We start from the raw sequence: 27,250 nt of genomic DNA, 5'->3' as shown, positions 1-27,250 counted from the left end.
GATCACTGGGCTCTGGGGGGTGGGGAGTGGAGACCATGAACTATGCGTAGGTAGATCACTGGGTGGGCTCTGGGGGGCGGGGGTTGGGGACCATGAACTATGTGCAGGTAGATCACTGGGCTCTAGGGGTGGGGACCATGAACTATGTGCAGGTAGATCACTGGGCTCTGGGGGGCGGGGGGTGGGGACATGAACTATGCGCTGGTAGATCACTGGGCTCTAGGGGTTGGGGACATGAACTATGTGCAGGTAGATCACTGGACTGTGGGGGGTGGGGACATGAACTATGCACAGGTAGATCACTGGGCTCTGGGGGTTGGGGACATGAACTGTTCGCAGGTAGATCACTGGGTGGGCTCTAGGGGGTGGGGATGGAGACCATGAACTATGGGTAGGTAGATCACTGGACGCGCGAGGGCGGAGGGTGGGGAAGCAGGAACGGCTCCTGTATGATGTCCTGTCACTGCTGCCTGGGACAAAGGGCTGAGAATTTGGGAATAGCCAGTGGTTTGGGTAGAAATGGTTGGAGACACGTGATCTTCAGAAGTCAGAATAGTGACCCAGGGCAGGTCAGTCTGGGCAGAGGCTGCTTACCTGGACTTACAAAGAGGCTGCTCAGGCCTGGGACAGTGGCTCATGCCTATAATCCTAGGACTTACAGGCATGAGGCAGGCAGAGGCAGGAAGATTGCCTGAAGCCAAGAGCTCAAGACCAGCCTAAGCAATAAAGCGAGACCCATTCTCTACAAAAAGTTTAAAAATTAGTCCAGCCGGGCATGGTGACTCACACCTGTTAGTCTCAGCTACTCAGGAGGCTGAGGTAGGAGGATCGATGTATCACCCGGGAGTTCAATACTGCAGTTACCTATGATCATTCCATGGCACTCCAGGCTGAGTGGCAGAGCAAGACCCTGTCTTTAAAAACATTAAATAAAGTAAAATAAAATATACACTGGGCATGGTGGCTTGTGCCTGTTATTCCAGCACTTTGGGAGGTCAAGGCAAGAAGACTGCTTGAGCCCGGGAGGCCAGTAAAGCAAGACCCTGTCCCTACAAAAAAAAAAAATAAGCTGGACATGGTGGCATGTGCTGGCTGAGGCAGGATGATCACTTGAGCCCGGGAGGTCAAGGCTACAGTGAGTTGTGATCACACCACTGCACTTCAGCCTAGGCAACAGAGTGAGACTCTAAATAAATAAATAAATAAATAAATAAATAAATAAATAAATAAATGTTAAATAAATAAATGAGGCGGCTCAGGCTCCACCCCACCCCCACTATATCCTCTCTGTGCTATCCATAACTGGCTTGAAAACCGAGATTGACTGGATGCCTTGGCTTCTGTTTGTTGGAAGGCAGTGGTGGGGGGATTGTTTGAGGCTAGGGGTTCAAGACCTTGTCTCTACTTAAAAAGGATTAGCCAGGCATGGTGGCACTCACTAGTCCCAGCTACTAGGGACGCTAAGGTAGGAGAATCGCTTGAGCTCAGGTGGTTGAGGCTGTAGCGTGCTGTGATCATGCCCTTGCACTCCAGCCTGGGCAGCAGAGCAAGATCCAGATCCTGTCTCAAAAACAAAAAAACAAAAGCAAAAACAAATCAGGATTAAGGCACTTTATTTTATTTATTTATTTATTTTTTGAGACAGGGCCTCACTCTGTCACACAGCCTCCGCCTCCCAGGCTCGAGTGATTCTCGTGCCTCAGCCTCCCGAGTAGCTGGGATTACAGGCACACATGCCACTACACCTGGCTTTTTTTTTTTTTTTTTTAATAGAGATGGAGTTTCACCATGTTGGCCAGACTGGTCTCGAACTCCTGGCCTCAAGTGATCTACTCACCTTGGCCTCCCAAAGTGCTGGGATTACAGGAGTGAGCCACTGCACCCAGCCTATTTTAATTAATTTTTATTTTTTAATCAGTCAGCTTCCTAAGCCAGAGGAGGCCCAGAGAGACTCCAACATTTCATGATAAAAATATTATGTATTTATTATAGAACAGTTTCAGAATACTGATAAATATTGTTTTGTTAAAAATAAACACTTGAGGTCCCATTTCAGAAAAACATGACTGCTGCTATGAGAGTATGTCCTTATCTACACCTTTTTCTAGATTTGAGCAAAGGGAATAATACTGTATGCTACTCCTATAATCTGCTTTCTTCAGTTGCTCTTTCCACATCAATAAGCATTTACTAGCAGCATCACTTTTGCTTTTGCAAATCTTGTGATGGGCAATCTCGGATTAACATTTGCCTATATCCTTAATTATTCCCTAAGCATAAATTTCTAGAAGTTGAACTACTGCATCAGATGATGCAGGTTTGAGGCTGGGTGCGATGGCTCACACCTGGAATCCCAGGACTTTGGGAGGCCAAGGTGGGTGGATCATTTGAGGTCAGGAGTTCGAGACCAGCCTAGCCACCGTCTCTACTAAAAATAAAAAAAATAGCCAGGTATGGTGGCGGGCACCTGTAGTGCCAGCTACTTGGGACACTGAGGCAGGAGAATGACTTGAATCCGGGAGGTGGGAGTTGCAGTGAGCCAAGGTCGTGCTATCGTACTCCAGCCTGGGCAACAAGAGTGAGACTCCATCTCAAAAAAACATAAAATAAAATTAGGATATTGATTATTTTGTTGAAAATTATCACCTGATCCCAGACTGGCTTATTTGAGTTTATGACCGAAGAACATAAAATTGTTTTGATATCTAGAGGAAGTGAAAAAGAAAACACATTTGTTGAAATGGAGTCTCTCTCCGTCACCCAAGCTAGAGTGAGTACAGTGGCGCGATCTCGGTTCACTGCAACCTCCACCTCCCGGGTTCAAGCAGTTCTCCTGTCTCAGCCTCCCAAGTAGCTGATACTACAGGCGCCTGCCACCATGCCTGGCTAATTTTTGTATTTTCTTTTTTTTTTTTTTCTTTTTTTTTTGAGACGGAGTCTTGCTCTGTCCCCCAGGCTGGAGTGCAGTGGCCGGATCTCAGCTCACTGCAAGCTCCGCCTCCCGGGTTCACGCCATTCTCCTGCCTCAGCCACCCGGAGTAGCTGGGACTACAGGCGCCCGCCACCTCGCCCGGCTAGTTTTGTATTTTTTAGTAGAGACGGGGTTTCACCGTGTTAGCCAGGATGGTCTCGATCTCCTGACCTCGTGATCCGCCCGTCTCGACCTCCCAAAGTGCTGGGATTACAGGCTTGAGCCACCGCACCCAGCCTTTGTATTTTCAATAGAGATGGGGTTTCACCTTTTTGGTCAGGCTGGTTTCAAACTCCAGACCTCAGGTGATCCACCCGCCTGGGCCTCCCAAAGTGTTGAGATTACAGGCGTGAGCCACCGCGCCCAGCTGCTACTTCTTTAGGGCAGAGGTTGGCAAATTGCAGCCCAAGGCAAAACCTAGCACATCACTTAGTTTTAGGGTTGTTTTTTGTTTGTTTTTGAGATGGAATTTTGCTCTCGTTGCCCAGGCTGGAGTGCAGTGGTGCGATCTCGGCTCACCGCAACCTCCGCCTCCCAGGTTCAAGCGATTCTCCTGCCTCAGCCTCCTGAGTAGCTGGGATTACAGGCATGCACCACTATGCCCAGCTAATGGGTGTCCCCGTATTGCCCAGGCTGGCCTTGAACTGTTGGGCTCAAGGAATCCACCTGCCTTAGACTCCCAAAGTGCTGGGATTACAGGCATGAGCCACTCCACCTGGCCCCTACAATACTATCTTGACCCTTTATAGAAGTTTGCTGGCCCTTGTTTAGAGCCAAAGAGAGATGATTCCTGGATCTGTCCCATGCCCCTCCCACCCTGTCTCTGGGCTGAGCGTAGCAGCAGCTCATTTCTCTTAAACGCTGAACCTGTCCTGTGGGGATGGTGACAAGACTCGGAGGGTACCATGGAGAAAAGCCTTAGATAGCTGCTTTATGAGCAGGCACAGGAACAGGTGGACAACAGGAGGGTATGAGCTTTTGGGTGAGAATGAACATAGCTGCTATGACTGTAGCAGGGATTCCGAAATATCTGCCTCTGTTGGGTGGATCACTGCGGTGTTAGCTAGTGGAGATCAGTTTCGGCTGTCCACCACCTGTGTTTTCAGGAGATGGTTAGAGTGATCAGGAGCAGAGGCCTGTGGGAAAAATGAGATGCATATTGGTTTTGTTTTTTTTGTTTTGTTTTTGTTTTTGAGATGGAGTCTCTCTCTGTTGCCCAGGCTGGAGTGCAGTGGTGCCATCTCAGCTCACTGTAACCTCCACCTCCCGGGTTCAAGCGATTCTCCTGCCTCAGCCTCCCTAGTAGTTAGGATTACAGGCACGCACCACCATGCCCAGCTAATTATTGTATTTTTAGTAGAGACGGGGTTTTGCCATGTTGGCCAGGCTGGTCTTGAACTCCTGACCTTAGAAGATCCACCCTCCTCAGTCTCCCAAAGTGCTGGGATTACAAACATGAGCCACCGTGCCCGACTGACATGCATATTGTTAACATTACTTTGTTCTTGGACCCTGGAAGGGAACATGGGGAATGGGAGGTGGGCCCTTGAACGGTGCTGTCTTGTTGCCCTTTCTGAGGCAGAAAGTTAACGGGAAGGGACTCTTGTCATCCTCTAGATCCGGACCATCGCCATCATAGCCGAAGGCATCCCTGAGGCCCTCACGAGAAAGCTGATCAAGAAGGCGGACCAGAAGGGAGTGACCATCATCGGACCTGCCACTGTGAGCTTCCTGTCCGGAAAGCCTTTTACGTTCGATGCTATCTTATGAAGTTCAATGCCCTTAGGAAGTTTACTTTTTGACTCCTCTATCTCCCTCCTAGGTTGAGAAGGTTCCGGAAGTATTTGTTGAAAATCATTCTGTCCATTTTTAGCTTTTTTTTTTGAGACAGAGTCTCACTGCAACGCCTAGGCTGGAGTGCAATGGCGTGATCTTGGCTCACTGCAACCTCCGCTTCCGAGTTCAAGTGATTCTCCTGCCTCAGCCTCCCAGGTAGCTGGGATTACAGGCACCCGCCACCATGCCCAGCTAATTTTTGTGTTTTTAGTAGAGACGGGGTTTCACTGTATTGGTCAGGCTGGTCTCAAACTCCTGACGTCGGGTGATCCACCCACCTCAGCCTCCCAAAGTGCTGGAATTACAGGTGTGGGCCAACGTGCCTGGCCCATTTTTAGATTTTTGTTTTTGTTTTTGTTCTTTTTGTTTTTTGTTTTTTGTTTTGAGATGGAGTCTCATTCTGTTGCCCAGGCTGGAGTGCAGTGGCATGATCTTAGCTCACTGCATCCTCTGCCTCCTGGGCAGTTATTTTTTTAAAGGACTCTCTCCCTAGTCCATATCACCTTTATGGTTTCAAGGAGCTAATGAGTAATTTTTTAGTATTTGTCTACCTTCATACAACCATAGCATAGTCTTTGCTAAACCAAAGAATAAACTGCCTGGTAGCCCAAAGTCTTCATATAAGAAAAAATTATTATTTTTTGGGGGGTAGCGGGGGACAGAGTCTCACTCTGTTGCCCAGGCTAGAGTGCAGTGGTGTAATCTTAGCTCACTGCAACTTCCACCTCCTGGGTTCAAACAATTCCCCTACCTCAGCCTCCCGAGTAGCTGGGACTACAGGCGGCTGCCACCATGCCCAGCTAATTTTTGTATTTTTAGTAGAGGCGGGGTTTCACTATATTGGCCAGGCTGGTCTCGAACTCCTGACCTCAAATGATCCACTCCACCCACCTCTGCCTCCCAAAGTCCTGGAGTTACAGGCGTGAGCCACCGTGCTTGGCCTTTGTTTTTTTTTGTTTGTTTGTTTGTTTATTTGTTTGTTTTTCCTTTGAGATGGAGTCTTGCTCTGTTACCTAGGCTGGAGTGCAGTGGCACAATCTTGGCTCACTACAGCCTTTGCCTCCTTGGTTCAAGAAATTCTCCTGCCTCAGCCTCCCGAGGAGCTGGGACTATAGGTGTGAACTACCACGCCTGGCTAATTTTTGTATTTTTAGTAGAGACAGGGTTTCACCATGTTAGCCAGGCTGGTCTCAAACTCCCAACCTCAGGTAATCTGCCCCTTTCAGCCTCCAAAAGTGTTGGGATTGCAGGCGTGAGCCACCATGCCTGGCTGAAATTATTCTTTGAAATATATTTTGTTTGTTTTTTTAAGAAGCAGGGTCTCACTGTGTTGCTGGAGTGCAGTGGCTTTTCACAGGTGCGGTTATAGCACACTTCAGCAGCCCTGAACTCCTAAGCTTGAGCAGTCTCCCTGCCTCAGCCTCCTGAGTAGCTGGGATTACAGAAGTGTTCCTCTACACCTGGCTTATTTTTACTTCTTACTGTATTAAAAAGTTGAAGCTAGTATTTATTTCCAAAGAGCTGAGATTACAGGCCTGAGCCACTGTGCCGGGCTGAGTATACGTATCTTAACCTGAATTAGTGAGCCATGTTTTACAAATAAGGCTGTCTTTTGTTCTGTATAATGTCTCTTGAGAGAGAGGAGACTTTCCTAAGCGGGAAACCCAATGGGCAAGTGTGATTCCTCTTTGTCATTCTCTCCCCAGCCTGGCCAGAGAGGGCTGGGCAGTAACGCAGGGGCTCTGTGATTCTTTGTGGTGAATCTGGAAGTCACCCTCCTCCCTGATGGTGGTTTCTGCCCCCACAGGTTGGAGGCATCAAGCCTGGGTGCTTTAAGATCGGAAACACGGGTGGGATGCTGGACAACATCTTGGCCTCCAAATTGTACCGCCCAGGCAGCGTGGCTTACGTCTCACGTTCTGGAGGCATGTCCAACGAGCTCAACAACATCATCTCTCGGACCACGGATGGCGTCTATGAGGGTGTGGCCATTGGTGGGGACAGGTAATCACCTGGGAAGCCAAGGAGGGGCTTCGCACATTGAGAGCGGCAGGCTAGGAGGTGACGCTGTGTCCTGCAGGCTGCTCGCTGCCCCTGAGTTCCAGGCCCACAGGAATGCTGCTGAAGTCTAAACAATGGGGCAACACTGCTCTTGTCTCAGACTGACAGAGCATGAAATCGGAAAGCACAGAACAGGGCAATGTGCAGGAGAGGCGACTGGGCTTTGGGGATAATTTTGTTTGTTGTGATTGGCCACAGGGAAGCAGCAGAGTGCAGTGGTTAGGAGGACCAGTTCTGAAATTGGATTGAAGAGGTTCAAATCCCATTTTCCCTCTTTAGTAGGGGGTGGGTGGCAGGGGCCATCCTCGGAGCCGGTTACTTAACCTCCCTAGACCGCCATCAAATGGGTAAATAATACCCCCACCTCATGGGGTCACTGGAGGAATAAATGAGGTGTAATTACATGGAAGTGTCTGAGCCAGGGCCTGCTCTCAGCAGGTGCTCAGTGAGTTTTTATGGTAGTTAATACTAGTATCCTCATTATTTTTGTTAGTGGGAACCCTGATCAGGAGGTCATGAATAGAGTATTATATCTTAGAGTAACGTCTGGCACTTAGTAAGTCCATAATACATGTTAGCCATTATTGTTTATTATTCCTACTGTTACTACTTCTGTCGGGCTTAGAAACCAAAAGCTGTTGAGATAGAGTCACCTTGTCTGTCTGCCTGGCTCTACCACATGATTTCCGATAGGATGCCTGGGTGAGGAAGAACTGTCACCAAGGTCTTTAGGGGTGTGGCCTGGGAATCCCCAGTCCTTGGGTACTGCCTGACCAAAGGCTCCGGGAATAAGTCTAGGAAATGCTGCTTGTTTAGATTGTCTTCTTAGATTTATAATGATCATATCAAAAGACATGAAGAGGCCTAGAACAGTGGCTTATGCCTGTCATCCCAGCACTTTGGGAGGCTTAGGTAGGAGGATTGTTTCAGCCCAGAAATTCGAGACCAGCTGAGGCAACACAGTGAGACCCCCATCTCTACCAAAAAAAAGTTAGCCAGATGTGGTGGCATGTGCCAGTAGTGCCAGCTACTCTGGAGGCTGAGGCAGGAGGATCGCTTGAACCCGGGAGGCGGAGGTTGCAGTGCACCAAGATTGCACCACTACACTCAAGCCTGGGTGAAAGAGCAAGACTTCATCTCAAAAAGAAAGAAAATATGTGTGTGTTCTTAGATTTTTTTTTTTTTTTTTTAGACGATCAAAAACTTCAAGCAATCCTCCCGCCTCAGCCTCCCGAGTAGCTGGGACTGTACAAGTGCTCACCACCACACCTGGTTGATTTTTGTGTTTTTAGTAGAGACGGGGTTTCACCATGTTGGCCAGGCTGGTCTGGAACTCCTGACCTCAGGTGATCTACCCTCCTGGGCCTCCCAAAGTGCTGGAAATTACAGGCGTGAGCCACTGCCCCTGGCCGGAATTTGTGGATATATTTTAAAACAACTGCACCAGGGTGTGCTTTCTCCGTCATCTCTTACTACTGAGTGAACCTCTCTGGGCTTATTTTGTGCCCAGTCTTTTCCTTTGCAAGTTAGATAGCTCCAACTCCTTCCCTCCTCTTTCTTCCCTTCTGCTCCATTTGCTACCTTCTCCCTCCTACCCTTCTCCATTCTTACTGGGGCATCTCTGGACCCTTACCAGCCATCCACACCCCCCCAAAATCCAGTGTTCCCGGTACAAGTGTGCTTCCTAACCCTGTACACACTTTCCCATGCCTTCTCCTGATCCTGTATCCTGATACTCCCTGCTCTCAACAGGTATCCAGGCTCCACATTCATGGATCATGTGCTACGCTATCAGGACACTCCAGGAGTCAAAATGATTGTTGTTCTTGGAGAAGTGAGTTACTTCAAAAAATATATATATATATATGATTTTAAAACTGTAATGCATGATCTCAGTTTTCAAAAAATTTAAACATTTTGGTTACATGTAACTTAAAGGGACAGTCCCTGGTAATCCCACCCTCTAGATGCTGGGGCCTCGAGGTTGTCACTATTAGTACTGCCATTTATGTTTCAGAGAAAGGAGTTCTTACCTCCCAGTGTCCCAGACTTTAGCGCCAGTAAGAGAGAAGCTCCGCTCTGGCTGGCCGTGGTCTCTACCTGGTGGGCAGTGAAAAGCCGGAGTAAAAAGTGCATTTTTTTGCCCAGGTATGGTGGCTCACACCTGTAATCCTTCCAGCACTTTGGGAGGGTGAGACAGGTGGGTCACTTGATCAGGAATTCTAGACCATCCTGGCCTACATGGTGAAAACCCATCTCTACTAAAAATATAAAAATTAACCAGGCACTTGTAATCCCAGCCACTCGTGAGGCTGAGGTGGGAGAATCACTTGAACCCAGGAGGTAGAGGTTGCAGTGAACAGAGATCACACCACTGCCCTCCAGCCTGGGAGACAGAGCAAGACTCGGGAAAAAACAAAACAAAAAACGCTTTTTTAAAAATTTGATGACTTTTGGATAGAACAGTTAAAAAAAATTTTCTAAATACTGAAAAATGTGGGAGTCCCATAACTCCATCCCTTGTTTGCACCTCTGAAGGCAGGTCTAATCCTAAATCATGTTATTACATCTCTAGATCAGGAAGGGGAGTCCTCTAGGAGACCTGCTGTTTGTTCCTTTAGAAATCCTCCTTGTATCCAGGCTGAAACTAAACTCCTTTTATTTGGCCAAAGCCCGTGTCCCTCCATTTTCTATCCAGTTTTTACGTCAGGATGGGCTCCACTAACTTGGCTTTTTCTCATTCCCCATTCCTTGGCAGATTGGGGGCACTGAGGAATATAAGATTTGCCGGGGCATCAAGGAGGGCCGCCTCACCAAGCCCATCGTCTGCTGGTGCATTGGGACCTGTGCCACCATGTTCTCCTCTGAGGTATGGCTGAGACGGGTCACTCCCGGGCTGGGAGTGGGGATTGCAAGGGGGCGTTTGAGGTGAACCATGTAGTCATCTTATTAAGCAGCTAGTTCCTTCAAGAAACGTTTGTTACTTGATTGGTTACTGCAAAAGTCCAGCCAGGGCCCTGCTCTCATCCAGTTGGAGGAGACCAGTTTATAAGCAGATTAAAGCCAGAATCAGGCTCTGAGTCTCTGCTTGGCGTAGGTAGCAACCAGCTGTCTGGAGAAGTTGAGATGGCCTCCCTGAGAAGGTGATGTTTGAACTGTAGTTTAGGGGATGAGAAGGGCTTTGCTGATGGAAAGGAGGCTGAGGAGGGAGAAGGACCCAGCCTGAGCTCAGCTGGGTGGGGCTTGGTGAGATGTTTTGTGTGGGGAGAGGTGGTAGAAGGAAAGGTTTGTTCTTCATGTGTTAAAATGATAAAATGTATGTGAAAGTGCCTGGCGGCACCTGATACTGTTGAGTATAAACACTCCTTAGGCTTCTGCTGTCTGCTAAGCTTCTGAGCCATCTGTCTTCTGCTGGGGGATCATACACCAGACTTCAGCTCCTGTGCTTCGGCTTAGAGAACCCTCTACCACGTTGAAGGTGGACCACGTGATGATGATGATGATGAAATTGAAGGAAAAGCCGGGCATGGTGGCTCATGCCTGTAATCCCAGCACTTTGGGAAGCCGAGGTGGGAGGATCACCTGAGGTTGGGAGTTCGAAACCAGCCTGACCAACATGGAGAAACCTCATCTCTACTAAAAATACAGAACAAGTCGGGCATGGTGGCACATGCCTGTAATCCCAGCTACTCAGGAGGCTGAGGCAAGATAATCACTTGAACCCGGGAGTTGGAAGTTGCAGTGAGCTGAGATCGCGCCATTGTACTTCCATCCTGGGCTACAAGAGCAAAACTCCATCTCAAAAAGGAAACAACCACTCATCACCCAATTAGTTTATCAATAGTTATCAAGCACCCTGTGAGTGTAGGGCCTTCTCTTAGTGCTGTGTGTATAAAAAGGTAAAGCCTTCAAGGCTTCCTGCAATCATGAGAATCCTTAACCCTAAAGTTTTCCTACTGGTAAGCTATTGTCGCTCTTCCTAGAATGCATGCTTTTCCCCTTCAGATTCCTGCCCACCTCAGAGTGGCAGTATTTGTCCAGTTGTCAAGTGCGTGTCTCCTTTGAATGAGTAATTCCACTTTTGCAGATTTACTCCATGGGTATACATGCAGAGTGTTTCAAAGTATGTGTACAATAATACTCTGCAGTATCATAACGGCAAAAACTGGAAACAACTTTTTTTTTTTTTTTTTTTTGAGACAGAGTCTCACTCTGTCGCCCAGGCTGGAGTGCAATGGTGTGATCTCGGCTCACTGCAACTTCTGCCTCCTGGGTTCAAGTGATTCTCCTGCCTCAGCCTCCTGAGTAGCTGGGATTACAGGCGCATGCCACCATACTCAGCTAATTTTTGTATTTTCAGTAGAGATGGGGTTTTACCATGTTGGTCAGGCTGGTCTCGAACTCCTGACCTTGTGATCCGCCTTCCTCGTCCTCCCAAAGTGCTGGGATTACAGGCGTGAGCCACCGTGCCTGGCCTGGAAACAACTTACATGCTTACCAGGAGGGTACTGTCAGCATGGCATAGCCACAAACTAATGGAAAACGGGGCAGGCATGCAAAGAAGGAGGTGGAACTTGATATGTTGATACAGAAAGAGTTTAAGATACATTACCTGTAAGAAGGGGCAGAGTTCAGTAAATGCTTATAATATCCATTTTGTACAAACTGTATGTGTGTGTGTGGTTTTTTTTTATTTTTATTTTTTTCCCAAGAAAGTAAAAGGGAAGGAGAGGTCCAGAATCATCCTGCCCCTCCCTCCAGGGTGAGCTGTGCTTGCACAGGCTTTAAAATCAGACCTTGGCAGATCTGTGTAGCCAGACGTGGTGGCTGGTGCATATAATGCCAGCTACTCGGGAGGCTGAGGCAGGAGAATGGCTTGAACCCAGGAGGCGGAGGATGCAGTGAGCCGAGATCAGATCTTTAAAATCAGCTATTGGTAGACCTGGGCAAGTCATTTAGCCTCTTGGTAACTGTTTCCTGAGCTGTAAAATGAGGATGCTGCAAGGTTGTTGTATGACTTAAATGAGAAAGTAATTGTAAAGGTCTGGCGTGCATAGGTCTTTGAAACTGTTCCTTTCCATGCCTTGTCAGTCCACTTATTCCATGAAGCTGTCCCTGATTCTCCTTTATTTATTTATTTATTTATTTATTTATTTATTTATTTTTTGAGACAGAGTCTCACTCTGTCACCCAGGCTAGAGTGCAGTGGTACGATCTCGGCTCACCGCAACCTCTGCCTCCCTGGTTCAAGTGATTCCCTTGCTTCAGCCTCCCAAGTAGCTGGGATTACAGGTGCATGCCACCATGCCCGGCTAACTTTTGTATTTTTGGTAGAGACAGAGTTTCACCATGTTGGCCAGGCTGGTCTTGAACTCCTGACTTCAGGTGATCCACCTGCCTCGGCCTCGCAAAGTGCTGGGATTACAGCTGTGAGTTACCTGACCCAGCTGATTCTCTTTCTTCTTGAGTGCTCTCTCCCAACTCCATACTCACCCAACAACCAAAAATCAATCAGCCTCCCCCCTTGTTTCTCCTGGCTTGCTTCGCATTACCAGCCCCTCCACCTTTCCAACCCACCTCCACATCCCCACCATGATCAGTACACTTCTAAGAGGGTGAGCACCTCACATTTCAGTATCTGGCCGGCACTCATCGCCCCATGAGTGGGATGGGTCCTTGAATTATTTTAGGGTTTTTTTTTGTTTTTTGGTTTTTGTTTTTTGTTTTTTTTTTGAGACGGAGTCTTGCTCTGTCACCCAGGTTGTAGTGCAGTGGTGCAATCTGGCTCACAGCAAGCTCCGCCTCCCGGGTTCATGCCATTCTGCTGTCTCAGCCTCCGGAGTAGTTGGGACTACAGGCGCCCGCCACCACACTCAGCTAATTTTTTTGTATTCTTTTAGTAGAGATGGGGTTTCACCGTGTTAGCCAGGATGGTCTCGATCTCCTGACCTCGTGATCCACCCGTCTCGGCCTCCCATAGTGCTGGGATTACAGGCATGAGCCACCACGCCTGGCCCTTTAGTTTGTTTTTTAAATAATTCATCTCCCTTTTAGAAATTTTGGTTTTAGTTTTGAGAAATCCAGAGTTAAAGAAACTTAACTTCCTTAAACCCAGGGTTTCTGAATATAGAATCTCTTCTCCTTCCCACCCATCTGCGGATACAGATTAAATCCTACAAAGAACACATTGGGAACCCATGCTTTAAGGTGTCCTTCAACCTTTGCTTACAGAGCAGCAGTTCCTAACCTTTTCACCTTTTTGTTCTATTTGCATGGTGAAGAGCATAGGCTGAGGCCAGGTTGCCTAGGTTCAAGTGCTACCACATACTACCTGTGTGACCTGGGATAAATCACTTTACCCATCTGTGCTCCCATTTCCTTTTTTATAGGAAACGATCATAGCTACTGAGATTGAATGAGTAAAACTCTTAGAAAAGTGCCTGAACATAGTGTTATGTAAACAGGTTAGATAGTACTATGATTACCCTCTGCACCCCATCCTAAGACAAGGCTTTGCATCAGATGTCTTGTGTGTTAATTTCCTCCATCGCTTGGTTAAAGGCACAGTCAACGCTGGGCGCACTGGCTCACGCCTGTAATCCCAGCAGCTTGGGAGGCTGAGGTGGGTGGATTGCTTGAGTCCAGGAGTTGGAGACCAGCCTGGACAACATGGCGAAACCCCGTCTCTACTAAAAATACAAAAAACCTGTAGCCAAGCCTACGCCTGTGGTGGCATACGCCTGTAGTTCTAGCTACATGGGAGTAGGTGGAGAATCACCTGAGCCCGGGAGGTTGAAGCTGCAGTGAGCCAAGATAGCGCCACTGCATTCCAGCCTGAGTAACTGCGAAAAAAAAAAAAAAAGAAAAGAAAAAACAAAGACGCAGTCACCACTTACTTAGTGCTTCTTTTTTTTTTTTTTGAGATGGAGTCTTGCTCTTGTCACCCTGGCTGGAGTGCAGTGGCACAATCTTGGCTCACTGCAACCTCAGCCTCCCAGGCACATCTCTGTAGTCCCAGCTATTGAGAAGGTTGAGGTGGGAGGATTACCTGAGCCCAAGGAGGCCAAGGTGCCAGTGAACCGTGACTGCATCACTTTACTTCTGCCTGTATGACAGAGTGAGACCCTGTCACTTAAAAAAAAGGGTGGGAGGGACAGGCATGGTGGCTCACACCTGTAATCCCAGCACTTTGGGAGGCCGAGGCCGGTGGATCACCTGAGGTTAGGAGTTCGAGACCAGCCTGGCCAACATGGTGAAACCCCATCTCTACTAAAACTACAAAAATTAGCTGGGCGTGGTGGCAGGTGCCTGTAATCCCAGCTACATGGGTGGCTGAGGCAGGAGAATCGCTGGAACCCAGGAGGCAAAGGTTGCAGTGAGCTGAAATCACTCCATTGCACTCCAGCCTGGGTGACAAGAGCAAGACTTCGTCTTAAAACAAAACAAAAAGAAGGTAAAGGTTAAAAAAAAAAGGAAGATGATTCTGGGGTTGGGCTGCCAGTCTTTGTATCCTGACTTCCATGCACATTAGCTGTGTGACCCTGAGAAAGCTTCTGAACTTCTCTGTACTTCAGTTTCCTCGTCTGTAAAATGGAAATCATCTGTTGTACCTATTCAGTGACCTTGCTTGAGGCTTAAATGAAGTGATTCATGTAAAGTGTTTAGCACAGTGCCAGCCTATGACCAGTGCTGGCATTTCCCTGGGAATTCTTTGTTCACTCTTGGGGGATTAGCAGTAAAGCTACTTTCCTTTGCTTTCCAGGTCCAGTTTGGGCATGCTGGAGCTTGTGCCAACCAGGCTTCTGAAACTGCAGTAGCCAAGAACCAGGCTTTGAAGGAAGCAGGAGTGTTTGTGCCCCGGAGCTTTGATGAGCTTGGAGAGATCATCCAGTAAGTGGACCTTGGGGAGGATGCCGGCCTCCCCCTCCTTTCCAAATCCCTCCTGAGACAACAGCCTCTCCCACACAGGGACATCCCATATTCCTGGTCCCTCTTGGTGTCTAGCGCAGCTGTATGGATGGTTCAAAATTCTGTTTCTCTTTGGCTTTCCTTTTGTTTTATTTAGTTTGTGGAAGCAGTAGGTCTAGGCTGGTGTTAAAACGTGTTGAGTTTCTGAGCCTACCTACTTGGCTGGGAGACAGCAGCCACAGATGAGCGCTCCGCATGAAAATGTTTAGAGAGTGTTACCTATGATCAATAGAGAGTTATTAGATACCCTCTGATCTCTTCCCATTTCTACCTCTTAAACCTGTCTGGACTCTCAGCTCTGTCCTTCCTTGCCATCCAGAGACTGGCACGTGAGGTAGTAGGGAGCAGAGGGGCAGGTGCGGTCTTGGCTAGAACTTATTTTCATTTAGTTCTCAGAATTCAGCAGGTGAGAGTAAACTAAGAAACCTACAGTGTTTGGGTTAGATAGAGCATTCTTGGGATGTCTTACAGAAGCCCAAAATTAAAAAATCCACGTGGATGTGTTTTTTCTCCTGCCTCCCAGGTCTGTGTACGAAGATCTTGTGGCCAACGGAGTCATTGTACCTGCCCAGGAGGTACCGCCCCCAACCGTGCCCATGGACTACTCCTGGGCCAGGGTAGGTGCCTTGAATGTCCCTAACAGGGTGAACAAGAGAGATCTGTGGGTCTATGGTGGTGGGTTTCGCATTGATTTGCCTCGAACTCCTGGAAACCAGGCCTTCTGTATTAGTCAGGGATCTCTTAAAGGGACAGAACTAATAGGATATATATATATAAAGGAGAGTTTATGACTCTTGGAAACCAGGCCTTCTGTATTAGTCGGGGATCTCTTAGAGGGACAGAACTAATAGGATATATATATAAAGGAGAGTTTATTAGGTATTAACTTACATGATCACAAGGTACCACAATAGGCTGTCTGTAAGCTGAGGAGCAAGGAGAGCCAGTCCGAGTCCCCAGACTGAAGAACTTGGAGTCCGACGTTCGAGGGCAGGAAGCATCCAGCACAGGAGAACGATGTAGGCTGGGAGGCTAAGCCCATCTCTCTTCTTCATGTTTTTCTGGCTGCTATATATTTTCTGGAAGCTGATCAGATTGTGCTCACCACATTAAGGGTGGGTCTGCCTTCCCTAGCCCACTGACTCAAATGTTAATCTCTTTTGGTAACACCCACACAGACACACCCAGGATCAATACTTTGTATCCCTCAATCCAGTCAAGTTGACACTTTTGGAGGCCAAGGTGAGAGGATTGCTTGAGACCAGGAGTTGAAGGTTGAAGTTAGCCATGACTGTGCCACTGCACTCCATCCTGGGTTACAGAGTAAGACCCTGTCTCTAATTAAAAAAAAAAAAGTGCTGGGTGCAGTGGCTCATGCCTGTAATCCCACCACTTTGGGAGGCTGGGGTGGGCGGATCACCTGAGGTCAAGAATTCGAGACCAGCCTGGCCAACATGGTGAAACCCCATCTCTACTGAAAAAAATACAAAAATTAGCCAGGCGCAGTGGCGGACTTCTGTAATCCCAGCTACTCGGGAGGCTGAGGCAGGAGAATTGCTTGAACCCGGGAGGCAGAGGTTGCAGTGAGCTGAGATAGCACCACTACACTCCAGCCTGGGCAACACAGCAAGACTCTGTCTCAAAAAAAAAAAAAAATGAAGCAATGGACTGGGTCTCACGCCTATAATCCCAGGACTTGGGGAGGCCGAGGTGGGAGAATTGCTTGAGCCCAAGAGTTTAAGACCAGCCTGGACAACATAGCAAGACCCTGTCTCTACAAAAAAAAATTTTTAATTAGCCAGGTGTGGCAGTGCATGCCTTGTTGCCCCAGCTGCTGGGAGGCAGAGGCGGGAGGATCGTTTGAGCCTAGCTAGGAGTTTGAGGCTGAAGTGAGCTATGATTGCACCAGTGTACTCCAGTCTGGGCAACAGAGAGACCCTGGTCCCCCTCCAGAAATGAAGCAATGGATATAAACTGCTTAGGTTATTTTCTAGCCCAGCAAATGCTCAGAGAAGGATAGAGATAGTGCTGACAGTGCTGATGCCAAGTGGTACCATAGGTCCTCCTGTTTTCTATGCCCAAAATGATTTAATGAATGGACTTTTGCACTTCTTTCTTGGGAAAACTTCGTCTGAGAGTTGTTGCTTTGCTGCCAGAGTTTAAGACATTCCTGGGGCACTTTGGTTCTGAGAGTACACACAGTGGGGCAGTCCTGGAAGAATCTGCGGTGGTCACCAGGGCCCTGCTTCCCTCTGCCCCATCTCTGCCCAGGAGCTTGGTTTGATCCGCAAACCTGCCTCATTCATGACCAGCATCTGTGATGAGCGAGGACAGGAGCTCATCTATGCGGGCATGCCCATCACCGAGGTCTTCAAGGAAGAAATGGGCATTGGCGGGGTCCTTGGCCTCCTCTGGTTCCAGAAAAGGTGAGCATGAAGGGCAGAAGATGACAGGGCCCTGCAGCTCGGAGTTAATGATTTTTCCCTGACAAAGGAGTCGGAGTGGACAGGCCTGGGGAGTGTGTCCAAGGTCAGTCTTTGGGGCCACGGGTCAATTGAAAGGGCAAAGGAAGGACACTTAAGCTATGAGCCACTGCACCGGCCAAATGCAGAACTCTTGACAGCAAGGTAGAGGTTAGGCAGGAGAGAACTGGAAAATATGGTGGCCTAAGGAGTGTGGGCCTCATGACACTGCTGAACAGATAGAGAGTACCTTATGGGCCAGGCGTGGTGGCTCACGCCTGTCATCCCAATACTTTGGGAGGCCGAGGTGGGTGGATCACCTGAGGTCAGGAGTTCAAGACCAGCCTGGCCAACATGGTGAAACCCTGTCTCTACTAAAAATACAAAAAATTAGCTGGGCATGGGCTGGGCGTGGTAGCTCACGCCTGTAATCCCAGCACTTGGGGAGGCCGAGGCGGGTGGATCACGGGGTCAGGAGATCGAGACCATCCTAGCTAACACGGTGAAACCCCGTCTCTACTAAAAATACAAAAAATTAGCCAGGCATGGTGGTGGGCACCTGTAGTCCCAGCTACTCGGGAGGCTGAGGCAGGAGAATGGCGTGAACCCAGGAGGTGGAGCTTGCAGTGAGCTGAGACCACACCACTGCACTCCAGTCTGGGAGACCCAGCGAGACTCCTTTTCAAAAAAAAAAAAAAAACATTAGCTGGGCATGGTGGTGCATGCCTGTAATCCCAGCTACTCAAGGAGACTGAGGCAGGAGAATCACTTGAACCTAGGAGGTGGAGGTTGCAGTGAACCAAGATCGCGCCATTGCACTCCAGCCTGAGCAACAAGAGCAAAAATACTCCATCTCAAAAAAAAAGAAAAGAGGCCGGGCGCGGTGGCTCAAGCCTGTAATCCCAGCACTTTGGGAGGCCGAGACGGGCGGATCACGAGGTCAGGAGATCGAGACCATCCTGGCTAACACGGTGAAACCCCGTCTCTACTAAAAAATACAAAAAACTAGCCGGGCGAGGTGGTGGTCGCCTGTAGTCCCAGCTACTCGGGAGGCTGAGGCAGGAGAATGGCGTAAACCCGGGAGGCGGAGCTTGCAGTGAGCTGAGATCCGGCCACTGCACTCCAGCCTGGGCGACAGAGCGAGACTCCGTCTCAAAAAAAAAAAAAAATAAAGCACCTTATGTTATGTTCACTTTGCAAATTTGTTTCTCCCATGAGCTTGAATGTTACAAAAAATTGGTTTTCTCTGCAACTCCCAATCTTAGCCCTCCCGTGGGACTGATGGCTGGGCAGGGGAGCCAGTGAGTATGTGATTCACAGAGGCCTGGCTTAAGGTGGTGCCGGGCAGAAGGCCAGATCAATGTCTTCGGTTGTGTCATGCCCTCACCTGCAGAGAGATGGGTCTTGGTCCTGCTTTGGACTCTTTCTGGGAAAAGTTCATGGGTTATGACACCTGAGCAGGTCTCTTTCTGTCTGCTCCTGCCTCCCACCTCTCCATACTTTGTTCCTGATTCTTAGTTGGGAGGTTGAATACTACAGGAACCAGGCATGGGGCCTCTTACACTGTGAAGGGACAGGGTTCTCACCCCGTCTGTCTGGCACATGGAGCATAGCCACAAATACAGGTCAAATCCTGGTGCAGGCAACTCATGCTGAAAATCACTGACCAAAAAATAGATTTAAAACTCTGGTTTTGGCCGGGCACGGTGGCTCAAGCCTGTAATCCCAGCACTTTGGGAGGCCAAGACGGGCGGATCACGAGGTCAGGAGATCGAGACCATCCTGGCTAACATGGTGAAACCCCATCTCTACTAAAAAATACAAAAAACTAGCTGGGCGAGGTGGCGGGCGCCTGTAGTCCCAGCTACTTGGGAGGCTGAGGCAGGAGAATGGCGTAAACCCGGGAGGTGGAGCTTGCAGTGAGCTGAGATCCGGCCACTGCACTCCAGCCTGGGTGACAGAGAAAGACTCTGTCTCAAAAAAAAAAAAAAAAAAAAAAAAACTCTGGTTTGAAACTCTATTTTACAAACAGTATTTGGGGCCGGGCACGGTGGCTCATGCCTGTATGTAATCCCAGCACTTTGGGAGGCCAAGGTGGGCAGATCACTTGAGGCCAGGAGTTCAAGAACAGCCTGTCCAACATAGCAAAATCTCGTCTCTACTAAAAATACCAAAATTATACTGGCATGGTGGTGCGTACCTGTAGTCCCAGCTTCTTGGGAGGTTGAGGCAGGCAAATTGCTTGAACCTAGGAGGTGGAGGTTGCAGTGAGCCAAGATTGTACTACTGCACTCCAGCCTGGGCGACAGAATGAGACTCTGTCTAAAGAATCAGGAGGTTTTGCCTGAGAGTTATGTGGTAGTATTAGACTTGGATTGGCAGTTACCCATCTTGGATTTGAATGACTTGTTTAGGGAGATGGGAGAAAGTACGAGCGTGGTCTTGTCGACCATCTCCTGGCTTTCATTCCCCCGGCTTCCAGGTTGCCTAAGTACTCTTGCCAGTTCATTGAGATGTGTCTGATGGTAACAGCTGATCATGGGCCAGCTGTCTCTGGAGCCCACAACACCATCATTTGTGCGCGAGCTGGGAAAGACCTGGTCTCCAGCCTCACCTCGGGGCTGCTCACCATCGTAAGTACTGTCATCCTGGGAGGTGAACAGTGGGGACACTGGGCCTTGGCCTCATGCTGCTTTGCCACAGCAGGGCCCTAGAAGGAGCCCCTGAGTGTAAAACCCAGTGCTCAGGCCTATTCAGAACACACTGGGTTGGTTTGCCCAGCTGAAGGAAACTCTTAAAGCTCAAGGCAACATGCACTTGTTTCTCCTGCAGGGGGATCGGTTTGGGGGTGCCTTGGATGCAGCAGCCAAGATGTTCAGTAAAGCCTTTGACAGTGGCATTATTCCCATGGAGTTTGTGAACAAGATGAAGAAGGAAGGGAAACTGATCATGGGCATTGGTCACCGAGTGAAGTCGGTGAGTTGTTACTCTCCTAAAAAAGTAGGATAGAGGCCGGGTGCAGTGGCTCATGCCTGTAATCCCAGCACTTTGGGAGGCCAAGGCGAGTGGATCACCTGAGGTTGGGAGTTGGAGACCAGCCTGACCAACATGAAGAAACCCCTTCTCTACCAAAAATTCAAAAAAATTAGCCAGGCATGGTGGTGCATGCCTGTAATCCCAGCTACTTAGGAGGCTGAGGTAGGAGAATCGCTTGAACCTGGGAAATGGAGGTTTTGGTGAGCCGAGATCATGCCATTGCACTCCAGCCTGGGCAACAAGAGCGAAATTCTATCTCAAACAACAACAACAACAACAAAGTGGGATGGATCTGCCGGGTGGGTGGTGATAGGGGACATTAATTTATTTGGGAGAATACCTAAGCTTTCAACTCCCAACATACAAAGCTTTGGATGTGTTGACAGATGCCAAATACAAGGCAGCCATTGGCCGGGCGTGGTGGCTCAAGCCTGTAATCCCAGCACTTTGGGAGGCCGAGATGGGCGGATCATGAGGTCAGGAGATCGAGACCATCCTGGCTAACATGGTGAAACCCCGTCTCTACTAAAAAATACAAAAAACTAGCCAGGCGAGGTGGCGGGCGCCTGTAGTCCCAGCTACTCGGGAGGCTGAGGCAGGAGAATGGCGTAAACCCGGGAGGCGGAGCTTGCAGTGAGCTGAGATCCGGCCACTGCACTCCAGCCCGGGCGACAGAGCGAGACTCCGTCTCAAAAAAAAAAAAAGGCAGCTATTTTTTCCATTTGATAATACAGATTGCCCTTAACAGTTTTTCTGTTGTTCGCTTGCAGTATGGAAATAGCAGCTGAAATGAGATGGAAAACATGGTAACTTTGGTTTCCCAAATGAACCTTATGGGTAAAAGGACCAAGGTCAGGTTGAGGGGACATATTGGTCACCTTAGGCTAGGTAATACCTTGTGCTGCGGTAACAGACAACTCCAAAAATCTCAGTGGCTTACCACAGCAAAGGTTTATGTCTCATTCACACTACATCCACTGAGGGTTGGCTGTGCCTGTTCTCTGCCATCTGTGCTGAAGGAACAGCCCCTGTCTGGGATGTGCTGTCCTCACGTCAGCAGGATAACAGCAATGGCAGGACCACGTGCAGGCTCTTAAAGCCTTACATGATTCCCCTTCACTCACATTTCATTGGCCACCACAAGTCAAGTGGTTATTTGTGACATTACTGGGGCAGGAAGAGTGATAGTATCAAGGCATATCCGATTGGGAGAGACCAGTGGGAAAGGACAGTAAGTATTTTAAACAGTCTTAACAGGGCCAGTCATCTGTATGTCCTCATAGTGTGCTGTGGTTAGAAATCGAAGAGCAAGCCGGGCGTCGTGGCTCAAGCCTGTAATCCCAGCACTTTGGGAGGCGGAGACGGGGGGATCACAGGTCAGGAGATCGAGACCATCCTGGCTAACACGGTGAAACCCTGTCTCTACTAAAAAATACAAAAAACTAGCCGGGCAAGGTGGCGGGCGCCTGTAGTCCCAGCTACTCGGGAGGCTGAGGCAGGAGAATGGCGTAAACCCGGGAGGCGGAGCTTGCAGTGAGCTGAGATCCGGCCACTGCACTCCAGCCTGGGTGACAGAGCAGGCCTCCGTCTCAAAAAAAAAAAAAAAAAAAATCAAAGAGCAAGAGATGAGGTCACTGGCAGCTGCTCAGGGCCATATGGGGACAGCTCCTTAGTAGATCCCTTTGCCCAGGGCTCCTTGGCTCTGTAGCTCCAAAAACCTCATGTATTTGGTCACTCCACTGGCCTAGGTGGGGAGTATTAATATGAAGATCATGCATGTGATTCAGGACACCACCTTCTAGGCAGCCAAACACTTGGCCATCTCAGGTGAGATACCCAGAGGTTGCTTGATGAGCAAGGACCAGCTCAGAACCAAGCAGGGAAGGAAGGTGGGTGACTCTGAGGGACATTCCATCTAGGACTTGCTGAACTTTACTCAGCCAGCCCCAGCTCCTGACCATATAACACCTTGCCCATCTACAGCAAGGGCCTTTCTAAGATAATGCTAGACCTGCACTCTACACTCACTCACTCACTCTTTGAGCTCCTCGGTTTCTAGAGGATGTACTGACCCAGCTATCTCTTTGCTGAGGGCGGAAGTTGCTTCGGTATTGGGATTTGGTGTGTCCCTAGATCATCTTCCTCCCCCACTGACAGGTGATTAATTTCATTCACGGCAGGTCTATAGTTTTTCCTAAAATTTTGGGAATACTTTGCCCCCCACACTCAACACGTGTTTGTTTAGTGTTGAACTCTGTCACAGCTTGAGTAGGCACAGAGCTGGTGGGGGCGTGGCTGGAAGCTGGAACCTAAGACTCTGAGTTGGAGAGTGGTTAACTTTCAGACCTCTGCTGCTTAACACTGTAGGGCCTGGCCAGCTCCCTGAACATCTCAGGGCTTAGTTTCTTCTTTGTAACTTAAAAGTGAGAACCTACCAAGGTTGTTTTGTGTCCCAATTGAGATATGAGAGGACTTCAAAAGCTAGCCCCATGACATTAGCACAATTGGTGCCACATGGAATTGTACACGTGGGTCAGGTTCCTGAATCACCTCTGGGATATGTCCAGTTCTACCAACCTGTAATACAAGTATGAACAAACACATCCCGGCAGTGTGTGAGTGTTCCTCTGTAACGTTGGGTTCATTTCTAGATAAACAACCCAGACATGCGAGTGCAGATCCTCAAAGATTACGTCAGGCAGCACTTCCCTGCCACTCCTCTGCTCGATTATGCACTGGAAGTAGAGAAGATTACCACCTCGAAGGTAACAAAGGAAAAACTTCCTAGTTCCCTAATATTACGTTGGACAAATTTATTGGAGGAAATAGGAGCCAGGTTACATTTTGATTATGCAGCTAAAAGCAAACCTAGTTTTCTGGAAATGTTATTTTTGTTTCATAACTAAATTTAACAGACATGCACTAAATGTCAACTAGGTGTTGGGTACGTTGCTAGATGCTGGGAATTGAACTGAGTCAGACACAGTGTCAACCAGTGGGGCTGGTAGAAGTTTTTAAATGATGGTCACAATTCGTAGTAATAGTAGTAACAGTGGAAAATTATGAAGAAAAAATGAGAAATAATGATAAATGCTTTGAATTTTTTGCCTTCCCAGAAGCCAAATCTTATCCTGAACGTAGATGGTCTCATCGGAGTCGCATTCGTGGACATGCTTAGAAACTGTGGGTCCTTTACTCGGTGAGGACTGCAGCTGTTTTCTTCGTTACGTTTGTTGATTTTTGTTGTTTCCTCCAAACTATAAAAGTAATACATACTCAGAATAGAATATTTGAAAAATAAGGAGAGGTATAAAGAAGAAAACAAAAACTGCCTGTAATCCTACCACCCAGAGCACCCCTTTTCTTCTTATTCCTGGGCAGTAGTAGTACTGTCTGTGGGGAGAAGGGCAGTCACGTGAGCCTTTTAAAACTACAAGTTGATTGTGTGTTGCAGGGAGGAAGCTGATGAATACATTGACATTGGAGCCCTCAATGGCATCTTTGTGCTGGGAAGGAGTATGGGCTTCATTGGTGAGTCCATTCGTTATTGTTTTAAGTGTTTTTTTTTTTTTTTTAAACCCCCATGGTTCAGCTACACCACTTACCCATGGGGTTGAGTTTCTTTTTTTTTTTCCTTTTTTTAAATTCTCTTTGTGGTTCAGTTTCTACAGAAGAAATGTCATATCCTCTTAATCATTGTTCTTAATCTTTTCTTTCTTACTTTAACTTTTCCCCTTATCTTTATCATTGTTCCTTTGTTCTTAGAAATGATTGCTAGCCGGGCGCGGTGGCTCAAGCCTGTAATCCCAGCACTTTGGGAGGCCGAGATGGGCGGATCACGAGGTCAGGAGATCGAGACCATCCTGGCTAACCCGGTGAAACCCCGTCTCTACTAAAAAATACAAAAAACTAGCTGGGCGAGGTGGCGGGCGCCTGTAGTCCCAGCTACATGGGAGGCTGAGGCAGGAGAATGGCGTAAACCCAGGAGGCGGAGCCTGCAGTGAGCTGAGATCTGGCCACTGCACTCCAGCCTGGGTGACAGAGAAAGACTCTGTCTCAAAAAAAAAAAAGAAATGATTGCTAGCCCAGGAAAATAGAATTAATTTTTTTTATTTTTTTTGAGACTGAGTCTTGCTCTTCGCCCAGGCTGGAGTGCAGTGGTGTGATCTCTGCTCACTGCAACCTCTGCCTCCCGAGTTCAAGCAATTCTCCTGTGGCCTCCCAAGTAGCTGGGACTACAGACGCGTGCCACCACGCCCGGCTAACTTTTTGTATTTTTAGTAGAGACGGGGTTTCCCCGTGTTAGCCAGGATGGTCTGGATCTCCCAACCTCGTGATCTGCCCGCCTTGGCCTCCCAAAGTGCTGGAATTACAGGCGTGAGCCACCGCGTCCAGCCTATTTTTATTATTTTTTGTTTTTTCCCTTTAAAATTTTGTTTTAATTTAAAGGAAAATAGAATCAGATCCAACAGCTCTCTTGTCCAAAGTCTGCCTTATGGAATGGATTTGGACTAAACTTCCTACTGCTTTGTATGTACTTTTTTTGTGTGTTAGAAAGATTTCCCTTCCTTAGCCTCTCCCTCTCACCAGGCTTATGAAGCTCTAATAAAAAAGATGTGTTTGCTTCATTTTAGGACACTATCTTGATCAGAAGAGGCTGAAGCAGGGGCTGTATCGTCATCCATGGGACGATATTTCATATGTTCTTCCGGAACACATGAGCATGTAACAGAGCCAGGAACCCTACTGCAGTAAACTGAAGACAAGAACTCCTCCCCCAGGAAAAAGTGTACAGACAGCTGGCAGTGGAGCCTGCTTTATTTAGCAGGGGCCTGGAATGTAAACAGCCACTGGGGTACAGGCACCGAAGACCAACATCCACAAGCTAACACCCCTTCAGTCCACACAAAGAAGCTTCATATTTTTTTTTATAAGCATAGAAATAAAAACCAAGCCAATACTTGTGACTTTACTCTGCTACCTGCTGTATTTATTATATGGAAGCATCTAAGTACTGTCAGGATGGGGTTCTTCCTCATTATAGGGCGTTAGGATGTTGCTTTCTTTTTCCATTAGTTAAACATTTTTTTCTCCCTTGGAGGAAGGCAATGAAACATTTAAGGCCTCAAGATACTATACATTTAAAGCACCCCAATGTCTCTTTTTTTTTTTTTTAACTTCTCTTCTTCCTTATATAACATGAAGAACATTGTATTAATCTGATTTTTAAAGATCTTTTTGTATGTTATGTGTTAAGGACTTGTTTGGTATCCCACTGAAATGTTTTGTGTTGCAGACCAGAGTCTGCTTATGTCAGGGGGATGGGACCATTGCATCCTTAGCCATTGTCACAAAATATGTGGAGTAGTAACTTAATATGTAAAGCTGTAACATACATTTAAAATGGAAATGCAAAAAGCTGTGAAATGTCTTGTGTCTTATGTTCTCTGTGTTTATGCAGCTGACTTGTCTGTCTGTAACTGAAGTGTGGATCCAAGGTCTCCTAACTTCTTTTCATCTGTAATCCACAAAGATTCTGGGCAGCTGCCACCTCAGTCTCTTCTCTGTATTATCATAGTCTGGTTTAAATAAACTATATAGTAACAATGAAGGCATACTGCTGGCTCCTGGCATCTACATCCTTTGATCTGTATTCCTTTCTAACTATACTCTTTTCCAGACAGGGTCTCACTCTGTTGCCCCAGGGCTGAAGTACCGTGTCACCATCACAGCTCACTGCAGCCTCCATCTCCTGGGCTCAAGCAATCCTCCCACTTCAGCCTCCCAAGTAGCTAGGACTACAGGAGCACACCACCACCCTAGGCTAACTTTTGTATTTTTTGTGGACTCAAGCAGTCCATCCTCCTTGGCCTCCCAAAGTGCTGTTACAGGCATGAGCCACTGTGCCTGGCCTGAACTGTACTGATACTTTCAGTATATGTGGTTTTAAAAGTTCTCATCTACGTTTTCAAAAAATAAAACACTAGCATCAAGAACCTCCAAAGCCCACTTATTTCCTCCCCTAAATCTATACCCCTCCCTGAGTGAATGGTAACCAAAGCGCTACCCAGGTACTCGGGCCAAAAGCTTGGAAGCCACCCTTTCCTCTACCCTCTCCAGTTGCCAAGTCTTGTTGATTGACCCTTCAACTTTCACTCTTATCTGTCCACGTCTGGTTGGCTATTTCCCCCTTTGTCACCTACACTGCATTCTCCACACAGCCACTAGTGAATTTTTTAAACCCATTGAATTGAGCCACTCCCTTGTCTAAAATCCCCAAGTGACATTTATTTACTTATTTATTTCTATTTTTGAGATGGAGTCTCCCTCTGTTGCCAAGCTGGAGTACAGTGGCACGATCTCGGCTCACTGCAACCTCTGCCTCCCAGGTTCAAGCAATTCTCCTGCCTCAGCCTCCAGAGTAGCTGGGATTACAAGCACGTGCCACCACACCCACCTAATTTTTGTATTTTTAGTAGAGATGGGGTTTCACCATATTGGTCAGGCTGGTCTCAAACTCCTGACCTTGTGCGTGATCCACCTGCCTCGGCCTCCCAAAGTGCTGGGATTACAGGTGTGAGTCACCTCACCCGGTTTATTTTTGAGACAGGATCTCTGTCGCCCAGGCTGGAGTACAGTGGCTCGATCTCTGCTCACTGCAACCTCCGCCTCCCGGGTTCAAGCTATCCTCCCTGCCTCAGCCTCCCGAGTAGCTAGGATTACAGGTGCCCACCACCACACCCAGCTAATTTTTGTATTTTTAAGTAGAGATGGGATTTCACCACGTTGGCCAGGCTGGTCTCCAACTGCTGACCTCAAGTGATCCGCCCGCCTCGGCCTCCCAAAGCACCAGGGTTACAGGCGCCCGCCACCGTTCCCAGCTAATTTTCGAATTTTTATTAGAGACGGGATTTCG

At 48.1% G+C, this 27,250-nt stretch overlaps 1 protein-coding gene across 2 annotated transcripts in view; it reads left to right on the top strand.

Annotated features, from left to right (window-relative positions):
- Positions 1 to 25,941, top strand: part of ACLY (ATP citrate lyase) — a 54,669-nt gene extending 28,728 nt beyond the window's left edge. For both annotated transcript variants that reach the window (XM_023204115.1, XM_023204114.1), the window contains 13 exons: positions 4,589 to 4,693; positions 6,615 to 6,811; positions 8,621 to 8,702; positions 9,627 to 9,737; positions 14,631 to 14,758; positions 15,360 to 15,453; positions 17,108 to 17,262; positions 19,781 to 19,931; positions 20,131 to 20,274; positions 22,986 to 23,099; positions 23,451 to 23,533; positions 23,789 to 23,865; positions 24,969 to 25,941. In XM_023204115.1, the coding sequence (XP_023059883.1) occupies positions 4,589 to 4,693; positions 6,615 to 6,811; positions 8,621 to 8,702; positions 9,627 to 9,737; positions 14,631 to 14,758; positions 15,360 to 15,453; positions 17,108 to 17,262; positions 19,781 to 19,931; positions 20,131 to 20,274; positions 22,986 to 23,099; positions 23,451 to 23,533; positions 23,789 to 23,865; positions 24,969 to 25,063 (1,536 nt within the window). In that variant the 3' untranslated portion in view covers positions 25,064 to 25,941. The remainder of the gene's footprint in view (positions 1 to 4,588; positions 4,694 to 6,614; positions 6,812 to 8,620; positions 8,703 to 9,626; positions 9,738 to 14,630; positions 14,759 to 15,359; positions 15,454 to 17,107; positions 17,263 to 19,780; positions 19,932 to 20,130; positions 20,275 to 22,985; positions 23,100 to 23,450; positions 23,534 to 23,788; positions 23,866 to 24,968) is intronic.
- The last annotated feature ends 1,309 nt before the right edge of the window (positions 25,942 to 27,250 follow it).

This window comes from Piliocolobus tephrosceles, chromosome 16 (assembly GCF_002776525.5).
Source record: "Piliocolobus tephrosceles isolate RC106 chromosome 16, ASM277652v3, whole genome shotgun sequence".
Classification (NCBI taxonomy): Eukaryota; Metazoa; Chordata; class Mammalia; order Primates; family Cercopithecidae; genus Piliocolobus; species Piliocolobus tephrosceles.
The sequence above is the reverse complement of the archived record's forward strand: the minus strand, read 5'-3'. Positions and strand labels throughout refer to the sequence as shown.